The following is a 19,340-nucleotide window of genomic DNA, read 5'->3' as shown; positions in this document are numbered from 1 at the left end:
CAGCTAGGCCCTGCTGAGGCCCTGCTTGTATGCTGAGTACGTGTGTTGTGGGGAGTTGAAAAGAAAGCCCCTAGCGTCCAGGAACTTACAGTCTCCTGAAACATCAAGGGGTCAAGCTGAACCGAAATGGGTAAACACCAGCATGACATGAACTGGGATAGCGGGTCATAGCCAGTGCGGTATTCCAGGCTGGGGAGCAAAGGGCTGGCCAGCAGGAGCTAACGGAGGAGAACTGGGGAGAAGAATATTGTTGAGCAGTGTTCTAAAGGAGGACAGGGCTGTGGGACTGGAGGCATGGAGCTGAAAGGGTGAATCTCCTCTGTTGGGAGATTCGTTTTGCTGAGGGTTCTAGTTTGCCAGTTAGTTTGCTGGTTCTATTCCTAGTTTTGAGTCCTTAGGCAAAGTTACTTAACCTCTACCACCCATTTTCCTTCTATCTGAAGTAGCAGTAGTAATAGTACCATTCTTTCATCAGGAGAATTGAAAGAATAATGCATATAAAGTAGTTAGTTAACACAACACAGGTGGTGCCTGGCATGTAATCAGTGTTCAGTGATGCTTGCTAATACCAGTAGTATTTGTTTAAAATGAAATATGTTAAATAAAAGGATTATTTATTTCTAACAAATCCTAGAACCCATGAACAGGAATTGGGCATAACTGCAAGCTCCCGTGGTTTTCAGTTCTGCCCATAATTATCCTCAAATGTCACCCCCAGACCAGTGCCCAGATGACTTTCAAGAGAAGGACTAGATAAGCCTTTATGGTAAATTCTGGGCAACAAGTTCCACCAAGAAGTCTGAGATAAGAATACTTTATATTTGACCTCATATTTACTTTTCAAAATGCCTACACAGGAGGGAAAGATGAGCCTAGGGAACCAGAAAGATGGAGACAGTGATAGTAGAGAACCTGGAAGGAAAAAAGGGAAAGAGGTGGGTTTGGAAGGGAAGAGACTAAATATAAGAAAAATACGCAAAAAGAGATGTTGTAGTTGGCAAAGGGCAGGAGCCTGGAGTGGGGATGAGTGTCAAAGCTGTCAGTTAAGAACTTATCTGTAAAACCTGGTAATGGATCTGCTATAAACTGATGAATGCCACAAAAAAGGGAGGTAAGAGGTCCCAGAAATGAGTTTTTACAGCATTAATGGTGAGGCAGAGGAAGCAACAGAAAAAGACAGGGGAGGAATCACACCAGTGGATCGAAACCCAAGAGAGCTGATAGCCCTACGTGCCATGGCCTCCTGCAGGCAGCCCCTGGCCCAAGACTGGGCACCTGAACAGAAACTGCAGGTCAGCCTGAAAAGCTCTCAGCTGATAGAGGCCAAGGTGGCAAAGGTCCAGAGTCCAGAAGTCCAGGTCATGTGAATCAGTAAGCCAAACAGGCTAGGAATCCTGGTCTTCCAGCAGATGCATGTTATTTTTTCTTCTTCTCAGCTTCCTACTGGATGTGGACGGCTCAGCATCTCCAAGTATTAATATATTTATCTGCTTCTGAGAGAGTGGCCTGCAGATGCACTCATTTCATGATTGGATAGCAGTAGAATTGCTAGGGTTCCAGGTGGTTCATAGCATCAGCGGGGAAAGAAACACAGGAGACTGTGTGAGAGAAGTTTTATGTGGGTCATTAGTCGCTTTTCCGAGAGTTGAAATGGGCATGGGGGGATCAATAAGGGTTGATAAGAAACGGAAGAGAGTGAGATCGGCAGGGTTTCGGTTTATTTTAGCTAAGGTGCCACGCTAGATACTTACATTTGTCGGTTTATTTTATACAACACTGTCAGAACAGTATTTCTCCATATTATACATGTGGAAAATGAAGATTCAAAGGGTAAGTAAACTACCCAGGTTCTCACAGCTAATTAAATAGCAGAGTCGAAGTTTTAACACAATCAACTCTGTTTGACTACATACAAAGCCTAGGGTTTCCCCACCACTCCAGACCTACAGAGATTAGCGTTGTGCGTCTTTTATCTAGGACTGGAGCTAACTGCTTCTCCGGAATGGTGAAAGGAACACAGGATGTCAAAAAACGAACCTGCTGTTAGCGCACATACTCCATGTCCTTGAATTTAGATTCCTCGGCTATTCAGTCGTGGCAGCAGGCACAGCTCCTCCTGGGAGAGCTGGGTTGGGGGGCGGGGAGACGGCCGATCAATGTGGTCGAATGAATGGGCATGTTTCTGGCAAGCGCTCTGTAAGGATCCTTGAGTTGATCTTGAATATGAACCATTCCCTCCATGAACTGGGTCGCAGAATTATCCATTGTCCAGAAACTTAAAGATTGTTTAAAAATTTTCACTCAGGCAATTCTTGTAAATTTCCAATCTAAATTTCTCCTATTTCAATACAAGCCTGTTTCTTCTTCCTTCCTTGGGAATGGTGGAAAAGAGCTGGTTGCCATTCTCAGGTTTAATAATCTTTCAGATTCTGGGTCTCTGTTATTAGAGCAGGTTTTTAAAAAATAATTTAATTCCGGGCCCTAGCTTCTCCAAGGCTGAGTCATCTGCTTAGAATCCTTAAGGGCAATTTGTTAATTATTCAGAAATGGAAACCTAACAAATAGGCTGAATAGAGTCTCTTCAGTCAGTATCAGCAGAAATAAATGAAGTTTTTTTCAGATCTGCTTTAAAAATTAATGCCTTACACTAAAATCTTTTCTTGCTGCCAGTTGGAATATGAACTTACCTAATTTTTCCCCTCAACTTAATTTTCTTTTCACTGAAATTGCTCCTGCTGCTGATACGACCCAGAGGGCCTGGCTCCCCATTTCCCAGCTCATGCTCGCTCCACACCGAACTGGTTGAGCACATGATCTCATTGAATTCTAATCATTTCTCTAGAAATCTAGACCCATTCTGGAATTGAATTACCTTACAGGGGAATTGACAAGTGGTGAGTTTCACTGCTTTTTTATCATTTATTTGTTAACACAGGTAAATGTTTTAATGTTTGTTTCTCCTACTCACTAAGGCCACCCTAAAGTTCTAGCTCATGCTGGGCAGTCCTAGGCCACACCGGTAGGAAAGGAGACAGGACTTATTATTTCTCATAAATCCCTTTGTGGCAGCATCTCACCTATATGTTTAAGAAGTGCATTTGGCTGGAAGCAATGCAGACTCTAAAAATACAAGAGTCTATACAAATTAGAGGATTTCTTTTTCTTCCAAGTAGAAAACCAGAGGTGGTCGGTCTAGGTCTGGTATGACATTCCGTGATGTCATCAGGGACCTGGCCTCTTGTATTTCCATACCACTATCCTAAGCACGTGATTTCTATCCATTACATCTATTCCAGCAAGAAGTAGGAGAGTGCAGGAGGACAAAGAAGTTGGTCCCTTTTAAGAATGCTTTCCCAAACGTCTCCCCCAACAACTTGTTACTTACACGTTAATGGCGAGAGCTTAATCCCATGACCACATCTAGCTGCAGACAGACCTGAGAAATAGTTTCTGAGTTCCGTACATGACAGCATCAGTTAAAGTTAGAAGCTCTGTTATCAAAACAAGGGAAGGGAAATGTGGATATTGGTTAGAAAATTAGCAGTCTCTACCACACTGTGCTATTCTACTTCAAATATAGCAAACTTGGAAAGAAAAGAAATGCAGAGATGTCTGCATGTTCAGGGCTTCTGTTCCCTTTTTTGGTAAAAGGTGTCCAGTGACACATTTCTTGAGGTCTCAGAAAATCAGAAGGGTGGGAAGTATGTGTTCTTTGACTAGTTTTTTTTTAAACAAAAAGTCCCCCTGCTCCTTGCTAATTCAATTTTCCTAGCCTTTTGTTTGAAATCTGTAAGATTGAAGCAATGCACTGTACCCTGATTTACCTTTCTTAATTGTACCCTGAGACTTCAGTTTGAGACGAGCTCCTAGCTTTAAATTTTTTCTTTGCCTTTCATCAGTAACTGCCTCATCTATGTTGCCCTTCAGCAGTATGGTTCCAGGTATTGAACCTTACTCTTGAAATCCCCACTGAATCAGGGTTAGTTGCTGGAGGCAGGAGAGAAACTGGGAAAAATTAGGAAGAAAAGTTGAAATCTTTCAGAAGCACATCATTAATAGTTTCTAGCATGAGGTCCAGGTTTATCCCTGTAAATTGCTAGGCGACCTACACTCCCTTTCTCATTTCTCATTGTTGAGGGTCTACGCGGTGCCAGGCGCTGCAGATGTGGCATCAACAAGGTAGACTTCTCCTTGCCCTTGACAGGACAGACCACTGCCGACCAAACTGGGATTGGTTTTTACTAACAAAACTGTTAAGAACTATTAAGACTTGGAGATTTTACCCCACTTCCGAGCTAACGAGTTAACCTGCCACAGTTTTGTGGATGCTGGTGGAGAACACAAGACACCGAGAGAAGAAGGACAGTTTATTACTCACAGCAATAGCAGTAGCCAGCGGATTAGCATTTTTGCAGCAGTTTCTTGAGCCCAGTTCCCACAGAGCGACATGAAGAGGACTATATGCTTCCTGCACACACAGGGGATTATATTTTAAGAGAGGAGCTGTGAACTTGGGGAACCCAAATCTCTTAAATTGGACAGTAAGCATACCTGCCCTCTGCTTTGGATGAGACACGGTCTGTCTTCCCAGGCTGCTGACGGCACAAACATCCTTGAAAATACAGTTGGGACTAAAGACAGTCAGTGCTTCTGCCTGACTGTGAGAGACCCACGGAATGTTCTCCCCCTACAAAGGGTTTTGCCTGTGCTCTAGAACTCAACTTAGATCAGGGCTTTTGGAGTTAGGCTACTTGGGGCCATTTCATTCTGTTCTTCAGGAGCAAAGATAACCCCTCATCCCGATCACCTGCTCAACGGACATACAATGTTATAAAATGGACTATTAAGAGAACTTAGTTGCTTTGGTGTAAGAAAGGAATATCTCTCCCAGAAAAACTATCCTTTCTAAAGATCAAGAGGCTTAAAAATGTTTACACCCTTCGATTTTGTAATTTCACTTCTGGGAATCAAGTCTAAGAAAGTAACAATTTTTTAAAATGTATGACATTTATTGATATAATAAAGTATGGTATTGCTTTATTTGATTTATATGATGGATTGCTATGCATTCATCATTAAAAATGAGGTTTTATTTTTTCCTAAAACTTCTTGATGCTATGAGAAAATGTTCACTTTATAATAATTGACCAAAAAGCAGAATCAAATTGGGGGGTGGGGGGGATTCATATATTTGGAAGATAATACATGAGATTGGAAACAATGGTTAACATTAGTTGGTGAATTCTGAGTTATTCTCATTTTCTTTAAACTTTGCTGTATTTTTCAAATTAGACTAGTGAACATTGGTAATTGGGGTGCGGGGGAAATGTGTTCTTTTTTTCCCTTATGTTAATTGTATCTGATGGAAGGTAGTTAGTGGTATCATTTTGAAAGCCAAGTACAAGCACCCAGTTTTGATAGCTATAGTATACATAGGAGTGCCTCATTAAGACTTTAACCGGCTTCCACTTTATACTTGAACAATCTGTATGCCTGCAATTTCCTAACCAAAAAAATTAAAAGATAAAGGTATCTTTTGACCCAGAGCCAGTCTTATGAGCTTGTCTGATTGTCATATCCTCTGAATCTAGAGGAAATAGGGAAGAATCTAATAGTAATGTTTGTTGAGGACCTCCTGCGTGCTGATATTTCATTTAATGTTCACAGTAATTCAAAATGTGAGATGTAAAGGTATTTTCCTCATTTCACAAATAAAGATACTGAAAGAGATTAAATACCTGGCCAGAGTCACTTGGCTGTAATTGCCAGTGCCAAGACTCTGACCCAAGTATGTCAGACTCCAAAATCCATGTTCTCTCCATTTCTGCCTTTTAGCAAGCTTTGAAGTGGTGGTGTTTTGATTAGCTATTGGAAAACAAGTTTTGGTTGGTGGCCATTCATTCAAAGCACCTTTGAACTTGAGCAAGCAAATGAATTCGGAAATGGCATGAAAGCAGGGTCGATGCCTATAAATGTAGGCTTATCTCACGGGGTACACGTCTCAGTGTTGATCACTAGCTCAATCTTGTTTTTCTTGTTTCTTCTTTTTCTTCAGCTTATGATCCACATCCAGTCGAACATGTTGAAAAGCCTAATAGACACACTAAAGGATGCTACAGAGGGGAATCTGTCAAGATTTGTGAAAAAACCTGTGTTCTCAGAAGAAGTGGTGAGTAGGCGGCTTCCACAGAAATCCTGTAAAGGTGCAAGAACACCCTTGAAACTGTCCACTTGATAGCTTAACCCTGTAGGCCACCTCTTAAAAGAGACTGTCCAATCCGGCAACCTCTCTGTGGTTCCTGTGGCTAGATTTCTATGTGTGGGTGCAGACTTTGTTCCTCTAACACAAGAGAATTTCCTCTGAAATTCTAGGAAAACTTGTTCCTTTTACATGGTTCTTTTCCCCACACTGTCTTCATGGGTGTCGGCCCTCTTCTTTTCCTTTTTCCTTTCTCCTTAAGCATCCAATTCCTTCTCCCCACTCCTCTCAGTTGATGACCTTGCTTCCTGTTTCACAGAGGAAACAGAAGCAATTAGAGGAGGACCGCTGCCGCACCAACAGCCTCCTTGCCCCTCTCTCTCTGCTCAGCCTTCCCTCCTGAAGCCGTGGTGACTGTAGGCACCTCTCTAGAGCCTAAGAGCCCATCCCCACCCCCAGCCAGCCCAGGGCATCAGCCCAAAAGTTGCATCACCTTCTTTTGAACATCATCACTATTGCTCACCTTCCCTGTGGATCATCCCCATAGGCAAACAGCAGGCTATAGTATCTCTCATCTTAACAAAAAGAAAATCTCCCCTACCTAAACAAGTAAAAAGACAGACTGGCCTAGAGGGGTGGGATAGGGAGGGTGGGAGGGAGGCACAAGAGAGAGGAGATATGGGGATATATGTATATGTATAGCCGATTCACTTTGTTATGATGCAGAAACTAACACACCATTGTAAAGCGATTATACTGCAATAAAGATGTTAAAAAGAAAGACCTACTGGGTGTTTAGCTAGGAAGACTCAACCTCATAAAGTCAGTTCTGCCCAAGTTAATGTGATAATGTAACATTTCAATAAAAATACCATTAGGTTTTTTTCTGTAGTTTAGGTTTAGTAGAAAGAGCAAACTAGCAAGAATAGCTGGGAAGACTCTGTGAAAGAAGAGGTGCCAGACCTGCCAGATATGAAACCACATTAAAGCTTTTCTAATTAGAACTGTGGTTTTAGCTCCTGAATAGACCAACTAATGGAACCATAGAAATGCTTTGCAAAATTAAAAAATAAAGTTAAATAAAAATGAAGAGGAAGAAGCAATTTCTAAAACTTGAAAGTAAAATGAAACAAATGAACCTTGTGCCATACTGATGGCTTAAGCACACAAAGAGGAATTATTGTAAGTCATTCGAAATTTAGTGATTTGTACATCGCTAGTCATATATAACCTACAGGGAAAAAAGACTGTGAGGAAATCATAAATTATTGGCAGTGATCATATTGTTAGTAATGATACTGGTATAGTCATTTTGACTAACCAAGGGGCCTGGTTATCGGTCCTCCCCCAGCTTTTCTCCCTCTTCCCTGGCCTTTGGTAGCACGGTCCCAGCTGCGTTCCGGCTAGCACCTGAGATGGCAGGTTGGCAGCAGAGGGCAGGTGGCAGGCAGCTCCCCACCTCTGCCACACTGTGGCCTTCCCAGCCCAGTCCCATTCCTCACTCCTACCTGAAGGCTCTGTAAAGGGAGCTTGTCGGGAAACTAACTGGTTGATTAAATTTAAAGCTTCTTTCTATTTGAGGTCTTAGCTCTGTGTAGGTTGTGACCGACCTGAACCTTTTGGGAGTGTGTTCAGAAAAGTAGGGGAACTAGAAATGTAAACTGGTTTGAAAGCACACGATCATGTGCATGTGTGCGCAGCACTGACACAACCTCTGCTTTCTCACTAGCACTGACGTTAATCCTTCCTTAGACCTGGCCCGTCAATATGTTGCCTGAATTACGCGACTAAAGCATCCAAACTTCACACTGAAAAATACTCATTGTTTTTATCTGATTCTCCCCCCCCCCAAAGCCTATAAGGCTGATTTACTTAGAAAGCTCACCCTCTAGTTCAGTGTATCCCCTGGTTGCTGTGAGGCTACCCAGGGAACTGCTTGTTGAGAAGTGAACTGATCCCTAAAACCCCAGCAGCTCTTGAGCTAGTTCTGAATACCTTTGTGAGATTGCAATGTGGAGTCTTATGTTGTAAAACTCTGCATTTTACAGATGCTCTATTTAGTGTTTATGCCACCAGTTACTGGACATGTTTAATGTGTGGTGAGAAGGTGCTGTTGTGCCCCTAGAGGAATGGTGAAAAGAACTGCGGACTTTTCTGCAGCACCGTGACGGAAACCACTCCAACGTGAACTGTTTCCTTATTGACTTCTTTTTTAAAACTTAATTAACAAACAATGTCGTACCAACTGTTTTCGGCTTCAATTGTAGGATGGTCCTAGTGATACCATTTAATATTTATTTTTGTAGTGATTTAAGAGAACTGAGGTAGTTAAAAAAAGAAAGAAAGAAAAAAGAAAAAAAAGAACTGAGGTAGTATCTGCAGTGAGAGCAAGGCTACCTCCAGCTTGGCTCACCTGCTTTGCTTCTTTTGAAAGCCATATGCTGCTGCATCTCACCCTGAACATGAGGACTAAACAAGCTATTCTTTTTAAGAATGTTAGAAGTGTTTAAACTTTACCTGAAGGTTCAGTGGGGAGCCCTTGTTTGAAAAGAAGGTGTGCAGGTTTGTGTTATATTACACAAGCTGTGTATATGTGATAGACTCACATTCACATTCTAATTTTGAGCTCACTCATTTTTGTAGAATTAAATACCATTCATACACTTGTGATGCTAATATTTATACCTCTGGTCTAGACCTCGCCCCCATGCCTCATAATTGTGTAGCCAATAACCTCTGGACATGTCTGCCTAGATGTTTCACAGACATCTCAATCTTGTCCAAAACAGAACTCTTGATTTTCCCTCTCCAAATCTCATCCTGCCATCTTCCCCATCTCAGTTAATGACACCCCCCCATCTCCAGGTTACTAAAGCCCAAATTGCGAAGATGTCTTTGATGCCTCCCTTTTCCTCTCCCCTTCAACAATAAATCCTTTCAGTTTAATCTCCAAAATATACTTCATATATATCTACTTCTCCTTCTTTTCTATACCTTTCCCAGTCTAAACCATCACCTGCTCTCATCTGGCCTATGATGGGGGCCCCTAGATTAGTCTCCACATTCTTGTACCCTCCAGTTCTCCACACAGCTTTTTAAATCGAAATCAGATCATGTCCCAGTTTGAACCTTCTGATGGCTTTTAGAATAAATTCCAGAAAACTTACCATGAGCTAGAAAGCCCTACATCATTTGACCCTGCCTCCTGCTCTGATTGTTAAATTGGACACACTTGATTCCATGCTGTTTGACCTCCTTTCCCTGGTATGTTTCATCGTATAGTATGGGCCACTTGAACCCCCCTTTTATAAAATACCAGGGGTGATTTTTTTTTTGCGGTACGCGGGCCTCTCACTGTTGTGGCCTCTCCCGTTGCAGAGCACAGGCTCCGGACGCGCAGGCTCAGCGGCCATGGCTCACGGGCCCAGCCGCTCCGCGGCACGTGGGATTTTCCCAGATCAGGGCACGAACCTACGTCCCCTGCATCGGCAGGCGAACTCTCAACCACTGCGCCACCAGGGAAGCCCCCAGGGGTGATTTTTAAGTACTAATCCTGAATGTTGTTTATAGCTTATGGAATCCCTTATGGTTAGTTATACCTCTCTGTGCCCCAGCACCCTGGTTTTTACCACTTTAGGTGCACACTCTTTTTTTTTTTTTTTTTTTTTGCATTTATATCTCTGCTTCTTGGAGGATAAAAAGAACAAGGAAGAAATCTTGCAGAGATATAACAATCTACTCTTGTTGCTTTTTTTTCAGCTGGTCAAAGTGAGGGAAAAAGTGAAGGATGTGCCCGCTCTTCTGGCCACATTTGATGAGCTGTATGGGAAACTGCACATAAATGGCCAGGTCACCACTTACACTTTGGATGCTCTGCTCTGCCACACCCCCAGTGACAGGAAATCCCACACGGTGCTATTAAACAAGAGGACAGTCAGCCGTCGGACCTTCCAGCCGCTCAGCCAGTCCCTGTGGGCTGAGTAACCCTGAGTTCAAACCATCCGTGGGTCTGAGTTGGAGGAGGCCTGCTTCTAGTGAATTACTGGCTTCCTAAGAAATCGGGCATCGTACTCCAGTGTACAGTATACTAACACCTGGTCTCCTTAAATTTCCAAAATCATTGAGCACTGGCGTGCTGCCTTGAGACGTTCATATGTTGTGCCACCAGGAAGATCTAGACACTGGCAAGCAGAAAGCTCAGGCTCCCGCGGGAAGGAGGCTTCCCCTTGTGAAGGGCTGAGGATGCTTGAAGGAACACAGTCACGGTCTCCAGGGGAACCCAATAAGCACTAACAGGAGGGAATTTCACTATAAGTGGCCACCTCCAGCTAATTTTCAGGGGAATCGTGGTCTGAAACCCTACTCTACCATGCTGGGAAATAGCCCAGGATTTTCTCACTGCTTCTGTCATCATTTACCTGTGACCCTAGACAAGATACTTGAGCCCTCAGTTTTTCATCTGTAAAATAATAGTGCCTGTGTGAATCTCCATATTGATTTGAAATTTTCATTCAACGTTCAGTAGGGTCAAGGTTTCTCAAAAATCAGAGAAATTAAAAGGTTCGTGAGAAAACTTGTTGTTTTCTCAGCAGAACAAACAAAACCAGAATTTAACTCTCAGAACTGATAATAAGCCGAAATTTAAATGGTTACCACCTTGGTCACGGGCAATCCACGTGCTTTTCAAAGTAAATGCCAATAAAAACCACATAACGCTCTCTGTGTTCCTTAGTTTTCTATATAGGTCATAAATATTTGGTCCTATAGTTCGTCTCGTTTGTTAATGATTTTCTCTTTTCTCTCTTTGGATGTTTTATCTTTTATAAATAAATATGTCATGACAGCAGGTCAGAGCTTCCTCGTAAGGATCTGCCTCTTGATGGTTTGAAGGCCAGCACCTGGGGGGGTTCGTTTTGCCTTTTCTTTCTGAGGGCCCACATGATGGTGAAGCCTCCCAGCTGTCTGCCTGCAGTGCTGCAGACTCCTTATTCAGTGCTGTTTCAAAACCCGGAGATAACTCTAACTTTACTGTTATTCATAGAACCAGAAGTTCTAGAGTAGGAGGAATCTTCTAAGTCTTCTCCTCAGGTCAGGGGAAATGTCCTGTCCAAATTGGTGGAGCTGAGATTAAAATCCAGATTCCTAGTCTCATTCCCTTCCCACTGCACCACACGATGTCTCCTCAGAGAAGAAACAGGAGGTTCTCTTCAGAGACAGAGCACTAAGAGCTCCTTGACTTACTGTGTGGCCATGGGCTCCCCTCAATCTCCTCTGTTAAACAGGGATAATAGTAATACCACCTCGTGGACTTAACTGTGGACAGAATGAGGTAATAAATGCAAAGCAAGCTGAACACTACCTGGCACAAAGAAAATGCTATATAAACATTAACTCTTGTTATTACTGTCAGTAGCATTCAGAGTGTTCGCACCTAGTTGAAGAATTACATAAACAAATGAGTTCTTCCTCCTGTTCAGAAATATCAAAAGAATTTCTTTAGCCTATGTTCTGTGAAGCATAAGCTTCATTTAAAGAAAATTCTCTGCCTCATAGAATCTTAATTACATCTTATGTGTGTCTGGTGTTTTGCAAAAGAAAAAAAAGAAGGATTTAAATTTCTCTACCTTCAAAGTCTTAGGGAATAATAGGGGATGCTTCCTGTCCCTCAACTTATCTTTTATCTTCTCCAGCATTCACAGACAGCATTCAAACGGCTATTATGCCCTGGGTGAATGTGGCCTTGGTTGTTAGCTAACAACTATTCATTAGCAAAAAAAAAAAAGATCGTGAGCAATAAATAGCAGCCATGACCTTCCCAAGCCCTGCTGCTCCGAGCAGCTGCCGGCTGTGCTTCTCTGCGGACTGCAAAACCGGGCTCTTTGACCTGTTCCCAGAAGTCTTACTGAGGGGCAACTTAGTCATGAGGTAATGAATGTGCATAACGTCCACCTCAAAATAACAGACGATTCTAAAGGCAAAGACAAAACCATCAAAGTATGCTCAGTATATAGTGACCATTTCATTCTTTAAAACTTGGCAGTTTCTTTGAAAAATGGTGTTTCTCTGCGATCCATAATTTGCCTAAAGCATCTATGTACTCTACGGTAATTTGCCTAAAGCGTGTACTTACTCTGTTAATGAGAATATTTGACGGCCGGAACATCTTACTCCCCAACTCTATGTGCCTTTGTAGATTGTTTTCATTTAGTGTAAATGTTGCTACAGAAGCCAAAAATTATGGTGAGTACAGCACAGTATGAAAAACAGACAAAAAGATATCTCCTTAATTGGGTGATATAAGGGTAGTGGTCTGGTTATCTATTGCTGTGTCAAAAATACTCCAGAAATTAGTGGCTTAAAACAAGACCAATCATTTCATTAGACTGGGCTCAGCCAGGCAGTCACCTCAACGACTTCTTCCCTTAATGCTTCTGGCACTGGATTCTAGGACCTCAGCTGAGGCTGGGGCCTGCACATCCACACGTGGCTCCCTGACAGCACAGTACCTGGTACTAGGGAGTGAGTGTCCCCAGACAGGCAGAAGCTTTGTCACCTTTCATGACCTATTCTCAGAAGTTGCATAGCATCACTTCCACTCAAGTCACAGGCCCATCCAGATTCAAGGGAGGGAGCATACATTCCACCTCTCAGTGGTGGTGACGTCAAAGAATTTATGGACATGTTTTAAGCCACCACAGATCATTTTTTCCAGCAAGCTCTTTAAACTTGCCCTTTCCCGTTCATTGTTACTTCCCTAATTAAAGTCACCATCATCCATCAATCATCTGTCTTTCAGCTCTTCTCTCTACTGAAGCCAGAGTGAGGTTTCCAAAACAAATTTGTCCTCTGCCCTGTTTAAAACCTCCTCACATCCCTCTGGGTAGAGCTCAGACTCTAACATGGCTTCGAAGGCCTTTCCGAATCTGGCCCTTGGTTTGCCCATCCAGCCCCACCCTACTGCACACCTCTTCTTCCCTCCTACACATCTTTTGGGTCGTAACTTAGACATCTTTTCATCTGGGAAGACTTCTGGATCCACTGGATCCCAGCCAGGTTAGGGGAGCTACCAACCTTCCCCTGTAATTCACTCATCAACACACTTATCATACTCCCGTCGTTGCCTGTTTTCACTTTTTTACTAGATTCAGGTGCCACATCTATCTTGTTCTCCACTGTGTGCCCTGTACCTAGCGCGGTAGGGAACGTATCAGAGGATGAGTACTCATTTAACTACGACCTCACTTACATTATGTAATGACAATGGCTGCCATCATGATCCCCCTGGGAATAGCGTTTCTTCTCCAATGCCATCCACTCAGTCCCAGACACTTCTCATTTAGACCCCACTCCACGCTTTTGCTCAGCCCACTATGTATCCTTGTCTCCTCCCACCTAAAATGCCCTCACTCTTTCTCTACCCACCCTTTTCTACCCAACTCGTGTCACCTCTTCCATAGGCCATTCTCAAGCTGTAGAACCCATATGGATTCTCCATTCATTCATTTACCAACTCCATATTGAGCATCTACAAAGGACGAGGCGCTATGAAAGGCCCTTAAGTTGCCACAGGGTAAAGACTGACCATATTCCTTTCCCAAAGCAGAATATTTTTATCCTGCATGCATGAACTTAAGGACCTTTTGGCCTAGTCATTTGCTCTTAGCTTCTGTAGATAGTACTCATTACAGATTGATCAAAATCCTACCAAAAATAGACTCGGTAGTGAAATAGACCAACCCTGGGCCATTTTTGCTAACAGTTTTGTTGATGATGACCCAAGAAATTAATACAAATTTGAACTAATTCATAATGAATATCACTGGGAAATTATAATGGGGTGGTAAAGATTTATCTGCTACAATTCAGGTAGGCAAAACTGTAGATTCCTCTATTTCTTTGCAAGTGAACAAAAATTTCTTATTCATTTTCTGGTTATATTGAGAACCCAAGAGAGGAATTCATGGGAGACTTGATCTTGCTTGAAGGATATTTTTAAGCTTTGTTTTAGATAAATGTTTGATCTTTCTGGATATCTTCCTCTTACCCATTTTCATAGCCACGAGGACAGCTGGGGATAAAGCTGTGGTTGTCAAACTTTAGCAAGCACGAGAGTCAGCTGGAGAGCTTGTTCAAACCCAGAAGGCTGGGCCCCAGCTCCAGAGTTTCTGAATCCGTAGATATGGGGTAGGGCCCAAGAATGCATTTCTAGTACATTCTCAGCTGCTGCTGTTGCTAGTCTGGAGACTGTGCTTTTCACCACTGTGTGAGAGGAAGCCTGTGCTTCTTCATGTGCATGGAAGCTCAGGCTTCAGAGGCAATCTCTGGGTCCTCTCTGGTCTCTGCTGTGAGGAGGGAAGAGCAGGGAAGCGTGGCCTTGTCCCTGGACTCCTGAGCCAGTATCTGCTTGCACCCACTTCTGAGCTCTGTGCCGCTGCCATTTGCCTCTACTCATAAGGACCCTCCCTCTGATGTCAACCAACCCCAACCCCTCCACTGGACTCAATGAATCAGGAGTCCCAGGGCATTATGATTTAAGATCAGTGAAAAGTGTATCTATTTAGTGTTTTCAGATTCACATATCCATATAAACAGATGGCAAAATAGTACAGGGCTTGACAAAACTAACCCAAGATTCAGGTTACGTTATAACACTTCTATCTACAAATTTGACTTGGGGAAATTAAACTCAGTAGATAAAGTAGCCATTTAAAAAATCACAATGGAAGAAGCTATCATTAGTAAAATTTGATATGCATTATGCATAAAAAATGTGTGGTGAACCAAATCACTGTGAATGGATCTCAGTGGAAATAGTTCAGAAAAGTAAAATCAAAAGATTTTTACAAAGGAAATGGTTTGACTCTATTGCATAGAAAATGGATCACAGAATTAAGTTGGCTTAAATGGCATTACCTCAAAAATATCTTCTGAACAAAAACTGAATGATATTGGTGTAATTCTGATTGAAATATTTTTTATTCATTAACAGGGAGTTAAGAACAAGGGGATTAAAAATGCCCTCTGTTCTCATGGAGCTTGCATTCTACAGGAGGAACAGACATTAAACGGATGACAGTGCAAATGACCCCATGATCACAACTGGGATAAATGATTAGCCTGGGGGCATAGAGAGTAAGTGGTGTGTGTGCACACATGCACACACACACACACACACACACACACACACACACACACATAAGAGGAGGACCTTTTCTGGTCTTGCATAGCACCAGTTGTCTATGGCATTCATTTTGACACAGAAAGTATGGTGCCGTGTATTGTTACAGAACCTTATAGTATATCAAGTGTCTCCTGAAGGACGAAGTATTCTACATTTGTCTTATATGACCCCAAAGTGCCTATGTAGCATAATACTGTACATACAATGGGGCCTTAATGTTTTTTTAAAGAATGAACTAATTAATGGCAGGTTTTAGTTAATATGGACCATCTGCCACAATATGCTTTAAGTATTTCGCGACGTTCTCACAAACCGGTCACTCTTTCTGTCCCAGTTTTATAGATGACAGACCCCAGACCCAGAGAAGGGCGCGTGGGCCGACCAGTGCATTAACAGACTGGCCGAGCCCCTCTACCTTCCAGCTCTGACGCATGGATTCCCACCCCTCCCCCGCCTTGTTGCCCAGCCCTCAGCTAATCTGAGACAGAAGTGACCACGCATCCATCCAGCTGCCCGCCTCGCTCAGGTGACCCTTCTTCTGAGGGCTGGGGCCTCCAAGGGCCTCAGAGGCACTGTTAGCACCGTGATCAAAGGTGGGGTTGGGGAAAGAAGGCTCAGAGGGAAAAAAGCCCACGCTTGGCTGCTAATCACTGCCCTGCCGCTGAAACCTCCAAAGCTGGGTGAACTGGGACGGGAGAAGGCCTCATTTAATCAGGCTCTGAGAGGAAAATGCACCAGTAGCCCGAGTGGGCCTAGAAGGCATCAGGGTTTCCTGTGTGTCAGCTGCAGGCCTGCCTGGGCAATGCCTGCCCAGATTAATGATGCTTACACCCACCATCTTCGCTGATTCCTTTTTCCTACCCCAAATCAGGCAAGCTGCTCACCCACAACAGCCCAGCGTCACCACATCACTTAATCCCCCAAACCTCCCTCACTCCCAGGCAGCAAGATCATCCTGTCAAATTACAAGTGACATCACAAAGAAGGAAGGCACAACCCCCCACCAAGTGACTGCTCTACAACTGGATTTGGTTTGAGTTCACGAATGCAAGTCCCATGCCTGGCCACCAAGCAGCAGAACCTCATGGTGTGTCCTACTCACCCCAGGGGGACATATTATGTAGCCCTTAGGGTTCAAGGGGATTAAAGTGACCTTCACTTTCATGGCTGAAAATTACTGGATTAATATCAGGTAGTTTAAGGAGTATGTTCTGGTTGTAGCAGGTGGCAGGATGGCCACATGCACATCCAAAGATAATTCAACACGAGTGCCACTCGCTGAGAAGCCAGGAGAGAACCAGGCAACTCAACATGAGGCTTTTGGGCCATAGGGTTTGTCCCCCCCATATAAAACAATAGAGAGCAGAGAAAATGTCATTTCCAATTTAGATTAGCATAATCGCTTCTTTGACAGTTTGCTGCTCCGGTGACAGGAAATTCAACAACAACATATGCTTTGTATGCTAAACTTCATAAAATACAAGAAATAGAAGAAAAACTCTAACACATAAGACTTACCGTTTGTCAGATCCTGTTTAAAGCACTTTGTATACAGTATCTTATTTAATCGTCAGGAAAACTCCACGTGGGACTATTACCCCACTTCTCAGATGAGAAAACGGAAGCTCAGAGGGGTTAAGGTACCTGCCCATGGATATGAGTAGGGAGTGGTTGAGCTCACGTAGTCTGGCACCAGACCTCACGTTTTCAACTCCGTCTCTGTACTCCAGCTCTCACGGCGGCTGTACGTACACGTGCGCGCGCGTGTGTTCGCACATGCGCATATGTGCCCTTTTCAGGCGAAGCGGTTTGCAGTGTTGATTCAGCAGAACCTCAAAGGGGCCTCTGAGCAAAAAAGGTTAAAATATACATGCTTACACACATATACATAGATATACATGTTATATATGCGTATATTACACACACACACACACACACACACACACACACACACACGTACATAAATGTGTGTGTGTATGTCTGAGTCTTTTTCAGTTGATCCCCGGCCAGCTTCAAGCTTTGCTCTGTCGCCAGGACGCAGCTGAAGAACTTAGAGTAGCCAGCAGAGGGCGCCCAGAGTCACTATTTTTAAAGGTGCAAGTTTTTAGAAGCATCTTCCATTTCTGGAATTCAGAGAGAACAGAGGTCCACACTGCAGGCTAGACAGGAAAGGTAGCTGTAGATAGACTTCAGAGAAGATACAGCCTTCACTCAGATTGAGAATTATCCAGTGTAGAAAGGATGTTTTTAGAAGAAAGAAAACAGAGAGGATGATCCTCTGCAGATAATATACCAATGCAAGTGCGTGTTGCATCAACTAGATGTTTCATGAGAAAATATACAACTCAGCTCCTTATGAAGGAAAAAAGATGGTCCTTGCCTCACTTGGGAAAGTTTCCTCCTATATTAAGAAGAAAAACAATGAACTGTTTGCTTTATTTACTAAAATCACATGGTTATGAGAGAGAAGTGAAAAGGAATTAGGCTCTTAATTATTTCTATTGTCTTTCCACCCTAGTCAAATCAACCAAATGAATGCAACCTGACTACCTCTTCCGGCTGCCATCAGAAAGGTCCTATGTCTTGGAACTTTCTCCACTTAGGTGAGGGGGAATTTGGTATTCTGGTATTCATCACTGCCCATTTCTAGGAATACATCAAAAATCAAGTCCATTATCACGAAGCTTTAATGTATATTTAGACTTCACAGAGTACTAATTATTATAACAGGATTGAGGTTGGGATTCCGGTGAAAGACACCCCAGACAGAGACCAGAGCCCAGGAGGAGGAGAATGGCAGAGCCCTTGCTCAAGAGTATTCAATAGGTGACTCCTAGGAACCATGAAAAGTACCTGGAGGAGATTCTGTCGGACTGGATATCTGACAACAACTGACGGGGGGTGAAGAAAATCACAAAACACCTGGTTGATGGCCATTTGATCAAACTCCTGTAGGAGTGTGGAGTGGCCAGAGCTAAGTCTGTCTACATGCCGTGTCTGCAGACTCTTATCCCATTCAGAGGTTGGATATGGAGGTACGGCTATGTGACGGCAGTGCTCTACTGCACTGCACCTGGTGGAGGGGATCTCACCATCACCTGACCCTCACTGCAAGTAAACAATCAGTAGCATGAAACTCAGTCACGCAGGATGTGTCCTGACAACGTTGAGAGCTGAGCGCTTAGCCAGTGAACAGTTGGTATGAGCAGCAGTTCTGGACTCCTACACACCTGGCAGTCCACAGCTTCTGTTACCTTCTTAGAGTCAAAATGCTGAACTCAGTGGACCATGGGTCTGGCCCAAATGTATAAACCTTTTATTCATATGGACCATTCGGGTCTGTTTTTAAAATCTTTTGTTCCCTCGAACCATCTGAATTCTGCATTTCACTCTGCAACAGTAGACAAAACTTATAAGTTGTCTACCCTTTCACTCTGTTGAAATCCTTTTATGTGCGAAACACCTGGATAGATGCAGAGGGGGAAACAGAAGTAAACAGCACACAACTGCTACCTCTGAACAGCACATCTCCTGGCTCCATTTTGAAGATTCTGAGACAGACAGCTAATGAGTCCCCCTGTCTTGGAGTTAGTTTTGACAAGCAAGCTGGGCTGGAGGAGACTGGGTGCAATTTTGCCTTCTGTTAAGTTTTCAATAAACCAATGTCATGATTTTTTTTTTCCTCCTGAATTCTACTTCCTCTTTCTTCTTTCTCTGTTCTATTTTGTGTCTTCCCCATCAGTTTGTTAATGCTTCTCCCTTTGAAAAAAAAAATTTTAGGTCCCTTTTTCGGGCTCTTTGGTGACGGAGTTCGGCTTCCTGTGTTCTCACTCTTTCACTCACTGACTCAGAGTGGAGGCTGCTTTACTGGAACTTAGGAGAAATTTGAGGTTTGCTTTCAGTCCTGTTTTCTCCCTAGCAGAAACTATTATTTCAAGGGAGAAGATCTCAATAGGCCAA

The 19,340-nt window shown here is 43.2% G+C and overlaps 1 protein-coding gene across 1 annotated transcript in view; it reads left to right on the top strand.

Annotated features, from left to right (window-relative positions):
* PTCD2 (pentatricopeptide repeat domain 2) overlaps positions 1–11,047 on the top strand; it is a 28,656-nt gene extending 17,609 nt beyond the window's left edge. Inside the window, exons 9-10 of the mRNA XM_060009335.1 lie at positions 6,056–6,169; positions 9,959–11,047. Coding sequence (XP_059865318.1) covers positions 6,056–6,169; positions 9,959–10,183 — 339 coding nt within the window. The 3' untranslated portion in view covers positions 10,184–11,047. The remainder of the gene's footprint in view (positions 1–6,055; positions 6,170–9,958) is intronic.
* The last annotated feature ends 8,293 nt before the right edge of the window (positions 11,048–19,340 follow it).

Source organism: Delphinus delphis, chromosome 3 (genome assembly GCF_949987515.2).
Source record: "Delphinus delphis chromosome 3, mDelDel1.2, whole genome shotgun sequence".
Lineage (NCBI taxonomy): Eukaryota > Metazoa > Chordata > Mammalia > Artiodactyla > Delphinidae > Delphinus > Delphinus delphis.
Note: the sequence above shows the minus strand (reverse complement) of the source record. Positions and strands in the feature narration are given on the sequence as shown.